Here is a 22,107-nt window from a genome sequence, read left to right on the forward strand (position 1 = left end):
GCGTCCTATGGGGCGAAAAATACGGTATATATTGTATGTGTTTGGATTATTAGTGCATTTGGATGACTTTGTATGATTTTTATTGTTTAAACTTATACCAATAAAGGTAAACAAAAACAAAAATCAAAACACCGAGTTAAATGAACAAGTAAAGTGACAAGCAAATCAGCCTGGTTATTTTGAGGCAATAGAAATGGACCTTTCCAAATGTAACCCCTTATTTGTCTCAGCTCGCAGGGCTATGAGATTTTCTGGGCCACTTTACATTCCAACTTTTTCTGGACAATATCAGGACAGAAACAAAGATATCACTTGGTGATGTTTGTGGTGAGGTTTTTATGAGGTACGCAATTTACTGAGACCACCAACTCATTTCAGATCTCTTCGAACACTCATCAGATGGTGGTGTCTTTCAGTCACCATTGACCTGGAATGGATTTGAACCAACAATTTAGAGATGTAAGGTTCTGTCTTCAGCTATTGCTTCCTCCTGAAAACGTGTGGTTTTGTGGGTGTAGTAGAAGACTGTATATTACTCTGAGCACTTGACTGTGTAAAAATGTTTTACTATTTATTTATTTATTTTATTTTAAAAAGGCAGACATGTTGGGGGGGAGGGATGAATTAAATAGTTTAAATAATGAGAACATTGACATGTTTTGATAGAAAATTGGGCTTAAAGTATAACTGTGAATTCTTCCCGGTTGCAGAAGAGGAGCAAGAAACCTCGGGGGATTTCGGTAGTGGTGGATCAGTGATATTATTGGATGATCTGGAAGAGGAACATGAAGCAGCAAAAAAGGACCAAGAAGGGAAACAGAAGATCCATGTAAGAGCAGCTAATGATGATGATGAAGATGAAGATGACGACAAGGAGGATGAAATTGGCTATATATGGTAGTTCCCATAACTCTGAGGACTCATGTTTTGCACAATATCACAAGTCATTTCGTATCTCTGCAATGGTAACTGAAGCATCAGGCATTGCATATGGAGCTCAATTTAAACCCGTTTGGGCATTCCAATATGCACACAGGTATCCCTTACAATTGAGCTTCCCTTTCACTTTACTGCTGGGCGTAACTCCACAAGCACAATGGAGATGAGCATGCAGAGCTGAACCTGACATTGAAGTGAACTGGGAAGACCTTTCACATCTGGGAGCTCCTTGCACATGTGGGACTTGGCACACTCATGTGCATTGGAGCTCTTGTGGCCAGCAAACTGCTGGATGGAAGCAATTATCTCTCCACTCAATTTAATTTAGTACACTGTGTTTAATTTGGAAGACAGCTTTCCCACCTGACTAGCTATTTTTTGGCATAATTGTAAGCATTGTTCTATTTTACTGACATGGTGACTTTCATAGCTTAATCTGCTCACATGCGTCTTTTATAAAAATAGAATATGGAACATAGCAAGAGGGTCAGCACATCCAAGCACTGGGCTCTTCTGATGTTACTAGAACTAAAGTTTTCAATTACTTGATCTTTTTTAATTGTGCCATTTGTTGTTACTACTGTGGTTTTGCTACTTTAATGTTAAAAGCAGGTAGGGTTGGGGGTTTTTCTGTCTCGCCATCTGGAACTTGTTTGAAAATATCAAAATCGCCTTAACATTCTGATTTGGTCAACCACTGGCTTTAAGTCAGAAATAATTCCATTTTAGTTCCTCCTCCTTTTTCTTTAGCATGGTTGGCAGAACCACTGTCTTATTTTAGCAGAACTCAATGAAAGTTCTCCCCCGCACCAGGAGTGCAGGATAAGATCTCAGATGACTGTTTAATCAAAATTAGTTCACTTTAAGTTAAGCATCATGATCTTGATGATTGGTATAGTATATGCACACAACGTTTAGCAAAGGAAACAAGCCTGGAATGGCCTTTCAAAACATGTGAAAAAGGAATGCTTTGCAAATGCGTTTCTTTACAATCGTTTTTGCAGGCTTGCAAGTCTTGGATTTTGCTTTGATCAAGTTTGCACTAATGCTATGCAAGCTGCCTCTGCTTCCTGGATAGCATACCACTGGTTTTGCTGAAAACGCTTTTTCTTCATTTACTCTAAATGAATCCTCATTTGGAAGTGCTGAAGCTGTCAGAGGCACTAACCATCAGCAGTAATAAGCTGTCTTCCCTTTATTTTAAATTGTTGATATTTATTTGCTCTGTTTTAAAAAAGAAAACATCTTTAGGCAGTTGCGTTTCTGGTTAATATCACTTCTGGTTAATATGACATGTAATACTTACACATATGAACCAGAAGAGAATGTGATTAAAATATTCCACATAGTTATATCTCCATAGCAGCATCTCATTGTTCCCCATTGCCATTCAGTGTGGGGAAATGAATTTGCCATTGCAGACCTTTTATTATGTTAGCTGTCCACGCAAGGACAAAACATGATGAGCATCTATGATTGGTTGGGAGGGAAAAGATGGATTTGTAACAAGCCCCATCTTTTTCTCATTAAATGGAAGGAAATAAATGCCAGATAGGTCTTAAATTCTGCAAACACTAAGGACCATACCACTTTTGTTGATCAGGGCAATTATAGTGCTGTTATACCAGAACTGAACATGGCCTGTACACTTTAAAGAAAGCTTATATTTCTGTGAGAAAGTGCTAATTTTTTAGTGTGAATTTCTATACAGTTTTCAGGCGGCTGCACAATGGCATCTATCCTCAGACTATTGTTTGCTATGTGTGATACTCTCGTTTGTTTATGCCTTTTGCTTCTGGTGTGATGAAGTCTGGGGTTGCTGTTTTTTAACAATTCATTTTAACACAAGGTCTGGTTTGTTAATGAACCCTTCAAATAGTAACGCCAAATGTCATGATGTTAATATTACATTTCAGTTTGTTTTAATATTCCCAACAAGTGCATCCTAAATTTACTGGCTTTGTGAAATTATGATAATATCCAGCTGAGAAGTTACCTCCCAGATATACAGCCTTAGCCTGAAACCCTGAGCTCAATGGATTCCAGTAATTAAGTAAGTTGGTTGTCCTTTGACTTTTAAAGATGCCACTGCTACAATCCAGAAATGTACATCATACACACTTAAAAACTCTGCCGTTCCACTGAAGAAAATCCACACAATTGCTTTGGCCTTTCTGTCTTCTTTAGCCATAGTGATGCAAATTGTGTCCTGTGCTGTTGTGCTTAAAGTAGGATCCAATGCCTGGTGAATGAAGCCATTGGGCTCTGCCCTAATTGCCAGTTGACCTCTATCCCAATCCTCATCGAGGAATGCACTGTCCATTCCTTGCTATTGTAAAAGGACATAGGCTGTCATGCAAGGGGGCTGTGGATGCCCTGCTCTTCCTCAGCTTTGCCCATCTCCAAGTAAAGCCATGTAGCTATCCTGAATAGGCCAGCTACAACCCATTAAGGGGTAGGGAGCAGCTGCCGGTATACGACTACCCCACTCCTGTGAGTTACCATGTTCACAAAGCACCTCAGAGTACCAGCTAATGGCATTGTTATCCAGAGCTCACGCTTGAAAGTAAGTTGCATGAGATTAATGGGGCTTTCTTCCAAATGAAAGTGATGTTAACCACTAAATGTTTTAAGAATATGGGTTTTCTGGGGTGCACTCTTAAGCTGTATTTGAACACTGGCTGGACTAGTATACAATAAAAGTCACCTACTGTAATACCATCCAATTAGAAGCTGCAACATAACTATCATTTTCACCATACTGCTTACCTACTTAAATTAATAAAACCTGCAGAAGTCAAATTCACTGTGGTTGCAGAGAAGTGCTATTATCTTTTATATACTTACAGTAAAGTTTCCATTTAGCCTTTGTTCTTGCTACGCACGCAGAGGAGTGTGAATGCAGCTGCTTTCTGGGGAAGTCCATCATTGCTGGGGTCTGTGTGAAGATTGAAACCACATGGGTGAGGCCACTCACATGGGTCTTTCCCAACTGATCTGCCTTCTTCAGCTCCAAATCATAGCCAAGTCCTATTGAAATCAATAAAAAAGACTTAAATTAGCCATATCACACCTAACCTATTCTACAGATTTCAACAGGATACAGGAGACATTTAATTTCTGGAGCAGGGACATTTTATTTATGTGAGTAAAAAACAACAACCCTGCAGATTAAATCTTAAAGTCAGTTGTGGTGTTAATGATGTAATTAATCTCATTACACATAAACACACACACAAAAACCCATAATCCCTGCCTCCTCTGATGTTGCTTCTTAGCAGCAATGCTTAATTGCTGGGTTCACTGTCTTAAACACTATAACTTTTGATTATATGGGGTTTGTATATATAAAAATTAACCAACACAAAGTTTTTGGTTGTTTTTTCTTTTAAGAACCATTTGAAATTCTTTCCCAGCAATTCCCCACGCCCAAGCAAACCCATGATAATATAGATTACTTCATACATATCAGTATAGAATTCATTAACGAAAGTGAAAACAGGCAATGTCCTTAGATTCAACAATTTCCCTGAGAGTTAGTACATTTAAAAATAAGCTCTTAAAGACAAATTAAACTCAGTTTTGTCTGCAGACTATAATCATTCTCTAAAATTCTTGCGATTTGATTTCCTGTTTGTCTGGAGAGAAAAATATTAAAATCAGAAAAGGGTGAGGTACAAAAATACCATTTATTATTGTAACTAAAGGTGGAAAACCTGAAGCAGCAGCAATTGGAGACACGCCTACAATTTTGTCAGATTCTCAATAGCATTTGAAGGAAAAATGAATCCTTTGTAGTAAAGCCCTTAGCAAAATACTAGAGCAATGCCAGAGAAGCAGAATGAAGTGGGGCCTTCAGAGGCAATGAAAAGTTGCAGTGTCATCTATTTCATGATGACTCAGTTTCACCTCCTGTTGAACCATTTGTCTCCCCCATTGCCCATGTAAGATTCAGGAACTCGGAAAAGATGGCGAAGCTACATGAAATTTGACCAAGCAAGTCTCAGAAGCCTTTTTGTTCCATTATGCAACAGTGCAGAACTAACACAATCCAAAGCCACGACAGGTTCTCTTGAGTTCTCTATCAAGACACAGGATAAATGCTGTAATTCATTTCTCACTACATTTTCTGGGGGAGAAATAATAAATGTACCTACAATATTGGCTGACCAAGACATTAATAGGCCTCCTGTCCTCACCTCTGTGAAAATTACTTTGTTTATAACTTCTAATGGCTTTAACCTCTACCAGATAAAATATAATGGTTAATTTCTGCTATGCCATATAACAAGAACATACAATAGGTTATTTTATACAATAGTATATATAATTTTGATACAGTGGTATGCATCAGCAGTAGGCTCATTCAACAACAGTTTGGACCCAGCCTTATTGTGGATTTGTCTCAGAAAGTGCAGCTTTCCATCTCTATTTCATTTAAATCGTTTTTTTAAAGATCAGTAAGCTACATACAATTATCTACTAATCTTAGTGGCAGCTCCACATACTAAACTGCAAAGACTGCGGGAATTTTCGTATCAACTGACTTTATCCTTTTAATTGTAGTCTGAGTATATATTGCAGCCAGCAAAGGTGACCCATGCATAGAATCCAGCTTCCACCTTTTTGGATGTCATTGCATGTATACATAATGATGGTGCAAGAGAAAGTAAAAAGCACACCGAAAATCCAATGCCAAATTTGCAAGACACTGTGAAGCACAGAAGTTGCCAATATAGGCTCCACCCCTCCCCAGCTGTTGCTGGACTACATCTCCCATCAGTCCCTGCCAGCATGGCCAATGGTTGGGAATGATGGGAATTCCACCCAGTATATATATTTCCCAAGCTCATCAGATTCACCAGTTCCCTCACAACAAAATTAAATAGCTATGCACATTTATGAAGGGCTATGCTCTCCTATTCAAACATGAATAACCTTAATGTTACTTCAAGATGTTCTTGATGTTTATCTGAACAGAAAACAAGGCACAGCATATCTATTTGAGCTCAGAGGCTGGGGGAATTTTGCTTTTCAATATACATTTGTATTAGACACAGTTTAAAAGTAATGCAAGAATCTAGTATAAAGGAAAGTAGAAAAGGTGGTTAACATGGGGGGGTGTTCACTTTCAGTTTGGCAACCCCAGCCTCCTTAATCCTTCCCCAGTTCAGTAGCTTGCCCTGCTGAACCAAAAATAAAATGTTAAAAGCTCAAGTGCAGACGTGGCTCTCACCTTAACATTATTTGGGAACATGAATTAGGCATGCCATATCACTACCAACTGGTGCTTGAACTGTGGAATACATGCCATGGTTCATCCTTACTACTTCTGGTGATGTATGCATTTCCACTTCTCAATATTAGTAATATAAAATGTGAATTCAAAGGGTTTACTTTTCCACCAGTGAGAAGGGTCATAAGAAACCAAATGTAACATAATCTAATACATTATGGATCAGAGCAGAGATTTACTTCATCTAAATCAGTGGCATTCAGTATGTGCATTTGATTACAGAATGTGGCCATAGTCAGCTCATGCTATATACTATTGCATGATATTTGCCTTCATCTGATAAGTTAGGCTGAGAGCTTTGCACAACGTAAGTGAAAAAGCTCAAGTGCTTATTGAAAAAGAATCCTAAAATCAATGTCAAGGAAATGGTTGCATATTTCTACATATCAGAAACATCATTTGGAACAGCATCTTCATTCTTTATGTTAGGGTGATCGTTTTGACTATTTTCACAAACTACAACTCAAAATAGTGTTGTGGTTTTTCAGTCAACCACTATGCAATAAACTTTGTTAGCTCAACAAAAAATCCAGTCTGCAATTCGGCATACAGTGGTGCCTCGCAAGACGAAATTAATTCATTCCGCGAGTTTTTTCGTCTAGCGAATTTTTCGTCTTGCGAAGCACGGTGTCGGAAAAGTTTTGGAAAAGCTTCAAAAATCACCAAAAACCTCAAAAAAGGCTACCACACCGCGTTCTATGAGTTGCTCCTCGAAGTCAAGTCGCAACTGTATTAACGGTGTTAAGAAAAAGGAAACAAACTTGCAAAAAACGCAAGACGTTTTCGTCTTGCGAAGCAAGCCCATAGGGAAATTTGTCTTGCGAAGCAGCTCAAAAACCGCCAAACCCTTTCGTCTAGCGAGTTTTTCATCTTGCGAGGCATTCGTCTTGCGGGGCACCACTGTACATTAATCACAACGGTGTAATCCAATGTTGTGGGAGAAGGCCTCTGTTCAGACAGCAAGACTTCCCTTCCTCTCTTCCCACACCCATGTTCCCCCAAAATCTGCTCCAAAAGGAGATGGGAGGTGTGTATGATTTTATGCTGCGAACTGCCCTGAGATCTACAGGTACAGGGCAGAATACAAATTCAATAAATAATAACAACAGGTGACTATAGAGTGGGAGGAGCAAAAGTTGAAATCCTGTTGTGCAAGTGAACATCTGTTGGAGTCAGTCCAGTATCTTTTCAAGGATTACTAAATGACTTGAGTACTTATTTGAATACATGCTGTATCATTTTCAATTCTTCACAGCCCACTGAAAAGGGACAGGTCTCGTGACTATCCATGATTCAGGGGCATGTCAGGCTTCTTGGAAATCTATGTATACTTCAGATCGTAACTTCCCTTAATTTGCCCCCAGCACAGCTCCAATTCACCTCTAGCACACACCCTTTTCAGCCCTACAGATCAGTAGCATCAGTGGAGCAAGTACCATGGAAGTTTCTGCAATGGCAGGGAGGGTGCATCCAACATCAGTTCTCCCTCTCTCAGAGAAGAAGGTCTGATGCCTCCCATGGGCCATGGTATCGCAGGGTTGATCTTGCTATTTAAGGAAACAAACAACCCTCGCCATAATTACGCCTGTTGGTTTTCTGGAAATGCCTATACAATAAAAAGGTTGATTTGAAAACAAAACTTGATAATCCAATGGAATTATTTTATAAACCCGCAAACCAAAATATCAACAACACTGGTTATCAGAATCTTTGTCAAATTCTTGGCCACCATATTTGTTCATAATTAATACAAAAGTCAATATGGTTAATGCAAGTATCATTATATTCATATTTCAGAGTTCTTATTGCTTTCTCCCCACCCCATTTCACAGCATGCCTCAAGAAAAAAAAGTGATACTCCAGATCATTAAAATGTTAAAGAAATAAGGCCTTTAATGCAGTATACAGTAGAGCCTTATATCCCACAGCAGAATTACCTATTCTATTTCTCCCTTATGACAATCTAAAGCTTTTAACTTGCCTACAGCTTGACTTAAATTTCTGATTCCATTGGAAGCTAAAATACTGCATTTCCTTCAAATTACTGACCTTCCAAAAAGTTATGGACAATGAAAAAAAAACCTCCAGCACCAAAAAAACCAAGGCTACTCTGCAGTCTTCAAGCCAATCATTCCCTGTATTTAAATGACTTTCAAGGAAGTAAGCTTTGAAGGATGCATCCTATTTTTTTCATGATACTTTACAAAATAATAATAATATTTTGGAGCCTTGTTAGGTTTTTGTATTGCGCTTCGGTATGTTCTTTTTACAGATTTCACAAAAGGTAACATCTGTTCACTTCTAGCCTCCATTGTGCTTTGCATTCTTTCACACCTGATTTAAAACTACATTGTGTCCGCAATCCAGCACAGAATTAGGTGAGATAAACCCACTGATTTCAGTGGAGTTAAAATATAGCTAAAGGGCAATTCTATGCACACTAGAATATGTTGCATTGATTTAGTGGGACTTCCAAGTGAACGTACGTAGGATCAAACCGCCTCTGTGTTCAATTGTTACCTATGAGTTTATATGTAACAGTACTTCACATGCAACAGTCATATAAGAAGCAACACAATCTGCTAGTCAATACTTCAATATTAGAAATTTCATACCATTTTCTCCAGGTAGCAAATGACACAGAACACCAGCCAGCCCAAGTTAAGATGTTTAAGTCACACTGATGTTAGTTAATGGCAGTGTTAAGCATGTGGTTAATTTTCTCCCACTAAAATCAATGGGAACTCATTAAATTTGGCCGGATTGTGTCCACTAAATCTAGGGTCATTATTTGCAACAGACCACCAGAACTCCCAGTATTTGACTCTCTTTTTTTCCCATAGAAATTTGATGGCTTTCACTGCAGACTCTTCTTTCTGCCATTCAGTTTTCTTTTATTGCACAGACTGCTTTGTACTGTTAATACACATCAAAGAGCCCTTTCTACAGTAGGTGGTATTTGGTCTTTTTATACTTTTCTCAATGCTGCTGATGTCCGTTACTGTTTAATGTGTAGCGTTGTAAGGAGAGATCCAGATATTAAGTGTTTAAGTTTTATGTCCCTACTGTAGATGGAATGTACAGTATCATAGTTAATTAGAGTAGCATAGTAAATTATGAATGCTTTTTCCCCCATGAAGATTTAAATGGAATGTGAACATGTTGCTGATTTCCTTGGTTAATTGTAAATGCTGAATTGTAGTACTAAGTAGTTGCATTTTTGTCTGTCTCAATAAATTTTAATTTGTCTGTGAGTCCCCATTGTCTGACTTCTGTTTTGTTAAATTTCTGGAATATGATGAAGTAGCACGTACCACTTTGTCTGGAGTGGTATGAAGTAAAGATAGGCAAGATCTGGACCAAACTACCCTCCAGGTTATAGCAATCCATGCCTCGCTTAACCTGGAAGACAGATGGAGACCCTGTTACTACCTTTGCTACAATTTGTTGGCACTTTGTGAAATTGAACATATCTACACTGGCCTTTATTTAACTATGCATACCAACATCACTAGAACTGTTCCATGCATGTAGCTCTGGTGAAACAGACTGGCGGAACTCCCTTGTACTGAGTCAAACCATTACTTTATCAAGCTCAGTACTGTGTATAATGACTGTTCTGGCAGCTTCTCTACCCACAAATAGGGCTGATAGTTTTCACATCTCTCTAGCTTATACATAAGGCTTTCTTTAGCTGGACTGAAGTTAATGCCTTTAAAAAAAACACTTTAAGAATCCCCCACTAGGAAGATTAGCATTGCAAGGGAAAACCTATGCTGCGTTACCAGCTTATAATGAAAATAGTATAACTAAAGTAAGCAATTTGTTTCTGGGTGTGGGTGCTGCAATGCACATGAACTGCACAGAATGACTTTGCGATCTGTGCTGGAGAAAGCCAATTCCTCTCACCTGGAAATTAATTGCTGGTGGGTAAAACCCACCCACCTTGATTGATAAAAGGCATGTTATTCAAAGCAGGAGGAAAGGGCTCTAGCTCAAGTGCGTGGTTTGCATGCAAAAGCTCACAGGTTCAATTCCCTTGGCATATCCAAGTAAAGTTGGGAAAGTGTATGTCTATAACCCTAGGAAGCAATTGCCAACCACTCTGAGGGTTCTCCCGATCCTCCAGAGTGGTGTGCATTCTTGGCTAAAAAATTTAAAGCTTGCTGACATCTTTCACATGGCGGCTTTTTCCCTGTTGCAGGTTGTTACAAGCCTCCTTTACAGGTTTCTAAGAGGTCTTACAATGAGAAGCTATCTAAAACACTGCCTGCAGAGTTCTGAAGAATTTGGGGAGCAACGTAGGATTAAAAAGAAAAGCTTAAATGAAATTTTGAACTTGAAGCACAATGATGGAGGTTTTTCTTTTTTTTTTTTTAAACAACGAACAATTTAGATATCCTCTGTGCTCTGCAAGCAACATTTTCAACAGCCTCACTTTTTGCAAAGTCCATGGACAAAAAGGTAATACAGGGAAATACAGAACAGTTTTGGCACAGAAAAGTACAGAAACAGAACAATTGCTCTGTGAAGACCCCAATCTGACCAAAAACTATCCAGTTTTCAATGGGTTTTACATGCATACTCACCTACATGTACAGAGGAAAAATAGGTAAAATATATTTACCTCCTATTAGTAATTACAAAATATAATTGGCTATTTATTTTGCTGGCTGTTAGTTTGTTTGAATATTTTAAATCATTTCATAAAATTGAAAAAACAAGTCTTAGCACTAAGCAGTTTAGATCTGTGGTGGGCACAGCAACGGGAAAGACAGGATTTATTGCAGGTCAGGCCAGCTCTGCAGCAACAGCCCCACAGCTTGCCAGCACCCACTTCATTCTGCTCCTCAGAGAAGCCAGGCTTGCTGCCCACAGATCTTAGGTTGGCACAGCAGTGCTAGAAACATAAATTCCGGCAAGTAATGAAGAGCTACAGTGGCCTGGCTAGTAGTGTTGATAGCAGTGGTGGCAGTTGCAGGTAGGTAACAGGCTATTCGGCAGACCGTTTCATGGGTCCCTTGTGTGTGTTTATGTAGGAGACAAAGACTGAAGCCCTTTTCAAGAATTCTATACTTGCCTCAAACAAAACACGTGAGGGAGGAAGTGGAGACATGTGCCTAATTCCACTCCACCATTCTTTCGGTTGCCCTCCAATTCAGGGAGTGCGCTACTTCTGCGCCTCTTTCATCGTTCTGGAAAACCAGAGTTTTAAAGCATGTGGGGAGCTTTCTTGAGTACAGGAGGCTCCCAACTTCAGAATTTTCTTCACCATGATTTGGAGAATGACCTAAACAATGATGGAGGCAGACCTAACACACTCATCCCAACATGGTGCCTTCCATATGTTTTGAACTACAACTCCTATTAGCCCCACTCAGCATGGCCAATGGTCAAGGATGCTGGGATTTGTAGCCCAAAATATCTGGAGGTCACCACACTGATGACCTCTGCTACAGTCAGTCCTTGTTTCTTTCAGGGGGCTATTATCTTGATTTCATCACACTGGGATGTATTTTAAGCACAAAATTAAAAATAAATATTACCTTCTTGTGAGTTTCATTGATAAAACTTAGTCATAAACTCACCTTCAGTTTGTTCTTAGCTGTTTTTCAGCTGTTAGTAACAAAATTACATGTCAAATATATGTAAATTGCCAAACTGTAAGAGCATCCAAACTGTTCCCCAAAGCAAAAACCTGTCAAAGCTGTTCAAAATGTTTGTTATATTGTACTAAAGAGATTTGCTACTCTCACATTCTAGAATGATTCCAATGGAGAAGCCCAAACCACAACAATTGTGAGAACCTAATTAGGGATTAAATAAAGGTTCTTTCAAATACATATACTGTATTTTGTTACAGGCACAGATCCTTTAGGGGGAATTAAATGTTACACTAAGGTAAATTATTCTGTCAGGGCAAGAATTTGGGCTTGCCAGATAGAGTGATCCCCCCTTCTTCCCTGCCATGCTCTTCCAGCAGTTGTCCTCACCCCAATCTTGGGGGGCACAGGGGCGCACCAGGAGGGGGAGAACTCATTAGTTGAATGCCATCCTTTGTCATGAAAAGTGATGGAAATATTAAGGTTAGTTATGCACACAAAAGCCAGCATCAAATGAGCAGTCTATACTGGTTGTCCATACCACCATACCACTAATTATATACTGGGCAAAAGCCACTATGGAATCAATACAAGCCCTCTGTGCTTACATGCTGACTAATGTTTGCCGCCTTCCACAGATGTTTTTGTTAAAAGAAAAAAATAGGGTACTCTTTGGGAGATGGTAACATGCATGTATCGTGTAAGGTCTAGTTTGCCTAATTAGCAATGCACTCATATACATGTATACTCAGATGTAAGTCTCACTGAGTTCAAGTTAGTAAATATAGAACTGAGGCTTCGTTCACTTAAAGCAGCTGCATTAGAGAGACTAGCCAAAGCGCCAATCAATTCTTTCTCTACCAACTACTTTTCATGCAGAAACTAGCAAAAAGCGGCACTGATTGATTGGACATTGACAGAAGCAAAAGGAACTGACAGCACCTTTGCTTTTATTATGCAAGCTAAGTTATTTAAGGAGAGACGCCAAGGGCTAAATCAGGCACTTGCCGGCTCGTGCCTGACATTTAGAAAAGCCCACAAGAAAGTTCCCTCATTCTTATTCTCGTCCTGAATGCTCTTCCAATACTTTTCCAAGCTGGGGTTTCCCTGAAGGAGCAGCATGCCTTAGCTTAACAAAATGCACTGATTATTTCCAGCTTGTCAGTCTGTAATTTGAATTTATTGTTTGTGGGTTTTATTTACAAATGCTCATTACTCTCCCATTTTCCTCATCTATCCTCTAAGTTCCCTTCCAGCTTTTTCAATTATTTCCCCATATTGTCAGTTTATCAATTATATCACTAAGATTCATTCTTGGTGAACACAATTTGTTCCTATTGCATGAATTTTGACAGCATGATTCATTCTGGAGCTCAGTATGGAATTCAAAGACATGGTGCTTTTAGAGCAAAACAAATATGCAGGAAACCTTTTGCCCCTGAATGAAACATGTTGGCAGAATACATCAGGGGGGAAACTGTCTACATTCACACCACACTTTAAAGCAACAGAAATAGAGTAATCTCTGATCATATTAATTTCATTGCTTTATCTAACTTCTTTTAGTGTAGTAGGGTTGTGGTTTGGTATGCAGCATTATGCTAAAGTGCCAAAGTCCCACAATCTATTTGCCACCCATCTCCAGGTGAAAAAGATAGAGAGAGCACCATCAGGCTCTTCAAGAGTTCAGAACATCTCCCCTTGAAGTATAGGAAAAGCATTTGGTTGGTTGGTTGGTTTTTTAAAATTTTGACAGACTAAGGGAGAACATAAACAGAAGTTTGAAAAAATAAGAACTGTAAAAATAATAGATTTCTTATTTTCTCTCAAACTATTACAACTTAGGGTCACTCAATGAAAATGAATCTCAGTCTTGACCTTACTGTCAACTTGTCAGTCTTATTTCATTTATTTTATAAATATGTGTGTTTTCCCTTCCAAAAGTTTAAAGCAACTTGCAAAATATTTATTTAAAATCTATTGAAGATGAGAATACTCTTATCATTAAGACGAGTTACCAAAAAGAACCCAAACAGCTGTGGGGATGTGGTGAACTCGATTTACGGTTGGAAAAATGAGAAAATTGGGAAAATCAAGACCGACAGATTTGTCCACCTCTAGGGCAGAGCTAAAGTGCTCATCCCCACTGCCTCCTTCTCATGTGATCACTTCTCATGTAGTTTTCACATGAAGAGGGTATATAATACCATGTTCAGTTAACTAATGCAATTCAGTAGCACAAGAAGTGACAATAACCATTAAGTTAAAATGCTCTTTTTTTAAAAAAATCATTTATAGGAGAAAGGTATATCACTGGTTATTGGTGATTTAACCATTATAACTAAATGGAGCCACCAATGTCTGAATGGTAGATGCTGGGGACAGCCAAAAGAGTTCAGCTCTTCATCCGAGGATCATATTTACAAAATATTTATATTTATATTTACAAAATAAAGCCAAAAGTATATATAACATAGTAACAAATAAAAACAATACCCACCCCCAAGTTTAAAAGTCCATAGGTTGTTTAATTAGCTAAATGCCTGGGAGAAGAGGGATGTTTTTGCCTAGCACCTAAAGATGGGCAACAAAGGCACCAGGTGAGCTTCCCTGCAAAGAACATCCCACAAATGGAACCACCACAGAAAAGGCCCATTTTCATATTGCCGCCTTCCAGACCTCTCACGGAAGAGGTACATGAAGAAAAGCCTCAGATGGTTATCACAGGGTCCAAGTTGGTTCACATGGGGGGAGGTGGTCCTCTGCTGTTTGACTTCAGTCCCCATTCCCTGACCACGCTGGCTAGGGCTGATGGGAGTTGGAGTCAAACACCACACTGTCCATTTCTGGACTAGATGGACCTTAGCCTGTACAAGCAAAACATGCTTCACTGGTTGCTTTGACAATGCTGTTATGCTTTCTAAGTAAGTTTCTTGCGTTATGACTTCGCTTACAAACTAACCCACACTTCTATAGTTCAGCTTTATTTCAGGTTACCAAAGTAACAGCTCAATAAGGTTTTACAGGGCTGAAAAATTTTCAAAGCCTTGGAATTTCTTCAGATCAGATAAAGTTAAGATGAAGTGTGCTCCTTCGTTTAGTTATTCTCAATAAGGAACACCCAAGAGGATCTTTGTGTTTCATAACCAAGTGCTTTCTTTACAAAAGGAACACAAAAATGATGAGCTTCTCCCACATACACACATTTTTTACATAGCTCTGGGTTTCAAGTGGGCTGATGACAGAAGTGCTTCCTAGCCTTGCATGTAACAATAACAATCTGACTTTTAGAATCTATCATTTCCTTTCCCAATATCATGGGGTATGTAGAACCTGGTAATTTGCAAGGATCAGGATGTGAGGGACTTTATCTTTCCCTGCTGCATTCATTTCCGCATTTCAAGTGGTTCAAGGCACGTGCTCTCTGCTTTTACACATTTATTTAGATGGTGCGCATTTCTCTATATAGATCTTTCCCCACAACATTCATCCCAAGGCTGTGCAGTGTCTGCAGCTGATCTGGAGCTTGAGGAAGCACAATAGGGAAAATCTTCAAAATGACTGTCGTACATGGCATCAGAGAAGCCATTTGTTAAGCTTTACATAAGGCTCTGGTCTCTCATGGCCAACTTTGATTGCTTTCCAGATGGGAATGAAAAAGTAACCATTGAAATTCTCAGAGAAAGGGTGGGGAACACTTCAAAGGGCTAGCCAGTAGCATTTTCCTCACTATTTCCTGATTCAAATCTGTCCTCGCCTCAAAGCTTCTCCTCTAGGTATTGCTGAAGAATGCTTCAAAACCTCTCTGTGTGCAAGCCCCTTTTATGTCCACAGAGCCTGAGCCAATGCAAGGCTTTGAAGATCACACTGCTTGGCTATTCAGAGGGAAATTGGGGGAAAATGTTTAAAAAATGAGAAAACAGGTGATCAGCTGCTCTTTGCATTCGCCCGTCTTGAACGACTTGGGAAATTAAAAAGGAAAGATAGAAATATACGGTTCTTTCCCAATTCTGTGACAGACACAACAATATACAACCCAAGTGGCTGCTGCTATTGATTTTGTTAACGTTTTAAGAGGTAAAACGCATTTGTTACCCTGTTTCTTGGCAAAAAAAGGCACACTGAACATTCAAATCCTGTTCTCAATGCATCTAAAACAGAGCCTGCTCAGCACATGTACGCATTAAAAAAAATTCCGTGTCAGCTATCGATATCTGATTTGGTCAATTTAAGTTTCATCTGCAGAGTCTGTAGTTGAAAATACATTGTTCAATCAGCGCACTGTAGTCACCAAAAGCACCAGCCCTGTCATCTCTCCACCGTAATGTTCATAGCACTTAGAAGACCCAATGTGACATTACTGCAGCGAGTTTCCCTTTCTCTGCAAACAGTAGTCAATGAATTGGAACAAGGGCAGACAAGTTGGAGTGTGAGGTCACATCACACCATTTGCCGCTTCCTATATTACAGGGAAAACATGGAACTGGTGCTTACGACAAGACCCATAACGCACAGCTGCATTTTCCACAACTACCAACCAACCATGTTCTCAAAACAATATTTTATGATGGTAACAAGCAATGAGGGAGTCATAAAATTCAACCCTGAGATTTATTTTACTTTTATTATGTTGAGTACATTCACTCCTACCTATGAAAATTCTTCTAAGGAAGGCAATATTTCAGAGGAAGAAGAAACAATTTTCTTTTGTGATCCATTCTGCATTCATGGTATGAAAAGTTCATTTTATACAAGAATCCATTTCTTGTGGCTGAGGACAGTGTCAAAATATGTTTAAAAAGACATATGGGAATGAGTAATAGAGGCAAACACATTTCTGAAAGAATTTTGAGGCAACACTAAGAACATTTTACTATGGAAACAATAAATGAACTTTATGTCACTCTGAATTTTTGTTCAAAGGTAGAAAATTGAGAGGTAGGTACCATTTGGAATGGGTTTATTATATATCCCAATATAAGCAAATCTCCTTGCAAAATGGACATTTTTTCCAACTAAAAATGCAGTTTTAGAAAATAAAAGTTGAATATATGATATAAAACATTATAGTGTATCATATACTTGGAGGTACCCAGTAAAAACTAGTCTGGTTCATCAATTCCTAGTGTGTGTGTGTTTATGTTCACCAAATACTTGATTGTTCAGCTACTGCAAATCAAAGCTGCACAAACTACATGGATGCCCAGTTTGCACATAATCCTAAACCATTATTCAGCGTTATGAGGGTGAGCCTAGGCAAGTCTTGAGCTTGCATAATCCTCTATCCCTTATCCTCCTCCAGTGTTTCTGCAAGGAATAGATAGAAGATTCCTAATTCCTTTTTCGCTTAACCCCTGTTTAGCACTATGTCCACTAAACTGTGGTTAATCTTAACTATGGTTAGTGAAGACAAAATCTGCTTCCTAAATGTGTTTATGAAGAGGAATGCAGTTTCATGGTTTTATTTTTCCCTACGCAGGAGCAGTGACTACCTGTACAGCATTAGAGCAGTTGATGGACCCTCCTTACTCTGGCAAGAAAATGAGGCAATAATGAGGCATCTAAGATTTACCACAGTGTCTGACATATTTACATAAAGGAAGTCAGAAAATGAGGCCTATGGCTCTCAGACAAACCTAATATAGAATATAAAATTGATCCAGCAAAATCTTTTAAACTCCATCTCCCTGCCATCCTAGAGGTGTGAGGCATAGAGGAAGAGAGTGCATGAGCTTGAAGCTTACCATAAGTCATCCTCATAATGCTGTAATGCAAACACTCAAGTGTTAGGCTGCACTTCTGCATCAAGCATGTCAATCATCTCACAGTATTAAGCATCAGAGAAACAATTCTCAACTGACATTCTACATCTTGATCTTTTCTGTGAGGATTACGTAACCCTACTGAAAGACACCAGGACTTGTTATTTGAAATCATATGAACAAAGATTGTGCAAAGAACTAGTGGGCAAATGTTTGAAGAATGGGCAGGAGGCTCCTAGCACAAAGAAAGAATAATCCAAAGCAGTGGTGGCCAAACTTGGCCCTCCAGATGTTTTGGAACTACAATTCCCATCATCCCTGACCACTAGTTCTGTTAGCTAGGGGTGATGGGAGATGAAGTCCCAAAACATCTGGCGGGCCGAGTTTGGCCACCACTGATCCAAAGGGAAGGATGGTGAAGAAGCAAACAAGGCAGAGGTGCCAAATCCCAAAATCTGCTCTAGGGAAGTTGAATTCCCCTCAACAACAAAAATCCTTCTCAGTGGTTCCAACAGGAGAAAAAAAAATCAGTGTATCAGCTATATTTTCCCCAGTTCATTCAGGGTACATGTCAAACATACATCCTGGAACACTTGGTTTTTCCCCTCCACACTATTGGAGCACTGATGGTGTGAAAGGAGAGCTACAGCAGCAGCAATCAAACCTCCATGGGTGGATTTCCCTTTCTGCCTGTCAAAAAGTATCATAAGATTGTACCCCAACAATGTGATCCTGTACATGTTCTCTCAAAAAAAGTCTCACTGTGTTTGCTTCGTAGTGAGCATGTTGGGGAAGAGAGGCCAGGAAAGCCATTTCTTATCCCATGTAATCTTTTTTTACATGTCTTTATAGATAGGTTACAACCCAAACACTTAATGATTTTAAATGAAGTCCCATATGAAGAAATGCAAAGCTTTCTAAATGCAGCTCTGTGGAGTATAACATTTAAAAATGATCACTGAATATATTTTACAGAGTATCTGTTCAGAAGTACTGCAATCCAAGGATATACTTGGATATTACAAGCAATATTTGCACAGCATCCTAACCTATTTTCACCCAGCCATACTTGTGGTATCTTTCAGTCATCCACTGAATGTCCTAATGAATAGAATATATTTCTTCTGTCTTATGAAAAACAGGCAAAGACCACTTGCTGATTTATCAAAACTAACTAAAAGAAAAATCCTAAATGGTTACTTAAAGGGGCACTTTTTTGTAATTAGCTGAATAAATGGGATGGAAGTTACTATAAGCAACGGAAAAGTGTTTACCTAGACATCGGGAAAGTGCATATCAGCTCACTAATTGGCAGTCCCTTAAGACTATGATACAAACTTTGGGTATAAAATAATTTGCTTCATGCATCTCTTAATAAGTGAAGAAAACGCAGATAAAGATCAGTTTTGTGGATATAGCCACACAGGGAATTGAGAAACCTAATTGCTATTTTCACATTCATTCCCCCCACCATTTCTGTTTCTTTCCAGTGACCTACTCCCAAAACAAACAGTTGAGTTTAATAACAGAGCACCAAAGGCTTATTTCTCAGTCTGTTCCAGGAGGACGGTGTTTAACTTCTCACCTGCTTGAAAATTACTACTGAAAATTAGTACTGAAAGCAGTATCCTCTAACTATGCAAAAATGATTCACAGCCAAACAGCAGCCTTGGGGAAAAAACAGATGAGATAAATAGACAACAAGTTCACATATAGTGGTGTCATTGAAAGCACTCATATCCCATCACTTCACTCCTTTAGCTCAATTAAAATTAGTGGGATGGTAGACTGAAAAGTCCAACAACATTAGGGAAGGGCTTCCAGGGCAAACCCCAGAAGTGTCACCACCCAGTTAGCCTGCAGGGCCAGTGTTTCCCCTGGCCAGAGGATGTGGCACTGCCTTCCTTGGACTCATGGAGGACTCAGTGTGACCAGAGACTCCTCTGTTACATCACAGAAAAAACAAATTGAGGATGCTGGGCCCCTTTTAAGCAAGGCACTGTCTTCAAAAATAAGTAGGACTTTATAAGTGGCGGTTGTGCTGCAGAGAAAGAGAGAGAGAGAGAGAGAGAGAGAGAGAGAGAGAGAGAGGTGCTGTGGTCTAAACCACTGAGCCTAGGGCTTGCTGATCGGAAGGTCTGTGGTTCGAATCCCCGCGACGGGGTGAGCTCCCATTGCTCGGTCCCTGCTCCTGCCAACCTAGCAGTTCGAAAGCACGTCAAAGTGCAAGTAGATAAATAGGTACCACTCCGGCGGGATGGTAAACAGCGTTTCCGTGCGCTACTCTGGTTCGCCAGAAGTGGCTTAGTCATGCTGGCCACATGACCCGGAAAAACTGTCCGTGGACAAACGTCGGCTCCATCGGCCAGTAAAGCAAGATGAGCGCCGCAACCCCCGAGTCATTCGCGACTGGACTTAACTGTCCAGGGTCCTTTACCTTTCATATATATAATGACATGACTGAGGAGGTGCAGTTGTTTGCTGCTGAAGCAACATACGAGTTTGGTTTTCATAGACTACAGTCTAAGTACCTTCATTCAACTTGAACCTTTCCATACCTAACCCACTCCTGTCTCAGTCTGCCCTGTACCCAACTTGAACCTCAGCCTGCACCCAGCCTGAGTTTGGCCCTGCCTCAGCACACAGCACAACAGCTAGCAATGATCCTGACTAAAATCCCCTCCCTCTGTGCTGCTATTCATCTTTGGTAGGTGAGTGGGGGAATGCTCCCACTGTTGCCACTGGGAGTCCCACCCGCCAGGTGCAAAGCAGTGTTTTGTGTCCACAGGGTAGACTTCTGCTTCATGATTGAGCTAGGAGTTCCAGGAGACTCTTATGGGAGGACAGTTAGGGCAGTTCCACTAGGGTGGGATTATTACTTTATCTAAAAGCAAATTATGGTTAAAAACATCTTATTTGAATATATTTAACAGGGAGGGATCTTCTCCCCTCCAGCTTCTCAGTCTTCATAATGGATGGGGTATTTAAATACCACCTGATATTTAGTGACGTATGATTGTAGTCTGGTATACAGGTTTGCTGTTTTGATTTCATTCCGCAACCCTTTTTTTCATTTTCATTGTTACTTGCCTGTTTTCTCCTATGTCTACACATTTTTGTATGTAAAAGTAAAATTCAATAAAAATGTTTTCATTTTTAGATCTAAAAACACTTTAAAACATTGTTTCAATATTAAGCAATTCCCATGAACATTGATCACTGCTAAGTTTGAGAGTTAAATAGAGTTGTGGCCTATTTTAATCCAATTGATGGTGACCATCTGCAAAGAGTCACCTGCCAGTACAGCTCCTGCCTGCACAGCTAAACACTCGCTCCTTAGGCTACAGTTCCAAGTTCCTAAAGAGCAGAACCAAGCTGCTTGCATCCTTGCCAGTGCTGCAAGTAGCCCAGCAGAATGTTTGCAAAGGAATAATTATAGCTAATGTCAATTTCGACCTTTTGTTTGATCATCCCAAAGGAAAGCTGTGTTAATAGGTGAGAATTGCATCTCAGCAGACATCAGAGTTGCCAGGGGGCTCAGGAGCAACAGGATTGTTTCGGCTGCTGGGTCTTGGTGATAAATGAGAACTGAGACAACTGCTAGGAGATTTGCAGCATATTGGCAACAACAAGCTGATCAGGAGTGACATCAGCGTAGCTGTGGCATGGTGCCAGGACGCTACAAATCAGGCACATTTAGGCCTCTTCCTTTTTCTCAATTTGCCCACTGGGGAATGACAATTATTATGGCTAGCCAGGGTTTAGAATCATCCAACTTGCAATCAATAGTAAGTTATTGTATTGGCAGTTGCCCTGTGTTTGATGACAGCCTGACAACTTTCACAGCACTGACCTTAATGAATGGTCTCCGTGCAATGTCAAGTGGAAGCCAGAGAAGTGCCTTAGCCATGCTTTGCAGCAGGAGGATGATTATCATTTTCAAGTCATTTGAGAGACATAAAGGAGCAGAACAGAAAAGGGTTGTCATGTAACTTATAGGAAGTCTATGGGGACACACTCAAGAGCATTAAAATAAGGCTTCTTTCACCTTAGCGATCCTGACTTAAATGGGATGGTTATTGGCAAGTGAAAAGGTGGGTGTTTCCCTCCCTTTCAGTGTATAGTTCTATCTGTGAATATGGGACACACACACGTCACATAGATGTATTTTTGAAACTGGCTAGGAGGAGAGAGGGCCATTGCTTGTGGGCTTCCCATAGGCATCTGGTTGGCGGCTGTGAGAACTAGATGCTGGGATAGATGAGCCTTTGGACTGATCCAGCAGGGTTCTTTTGTTCTTATGACTTGAGATTGTTATTATAGAAGGAAAGGAAGTTGGATTATTCTCTTTAATTTTTCTGTACAAAAGTAGCTGCCATGTAGTTATTGGTGAGAACAAATGAATTTACAATACCACAAGTTAAGTAGATGAGAGAGTTGTTTTACTGTTTGCAACTTTTGTCTATTTTAATACCTATAAAATACTGAAGCGAACTTCAGTTATAAG

General features: G+C 39.7%; 2 protein-coding genes across 2 annotated transcripts in view; both read left to right on the forward strand.

Moving 5' to 3' along the window:
- The window catches only part of SPOCK1 (SPARC (osteonectin), cwcv and kazal like domains proteoglycan 1), a gene marked incomplete at its 5' end in the record, with an annotated part of 409,034 nt that extends 399,545 nt beyond the window's left edge, over window positions 1-9,489 (forward strand). Inside the window, 1 exon segment of the mRNA XM_082211637.1 lies at window positions 711-9,489. Coding sequence (XP_082067763.1) covers window positions 711-901 — 191 coding nt within the window. The 3' untranslated portion in view covers window positions 902-9,489.
- LOC309525903 (neuropeptide Y receptor type 6-like) overlaps window positions 1-22,107 on the forward strand; it is a 212,034-nt gene that overhangs the window by 17,979 nt on the left and 171,948 nt on the right. The gene's annotated exons all lie outside the window — the stretch shown is intronic.

The sequence above is a fragment of the Podarcis vaucheri genome (assembly GCF_965113315.1).
Source record: "Podarcis vaucheri genome assembly, chromosome: 2".
In the NCBI taxonomy this organism is placed as follows: Eukaryota; Metazoa; Chordata; class Lepidosauria; order Squamata; family Lacertidae; genus Podarcis; species Podarcis vaucheri.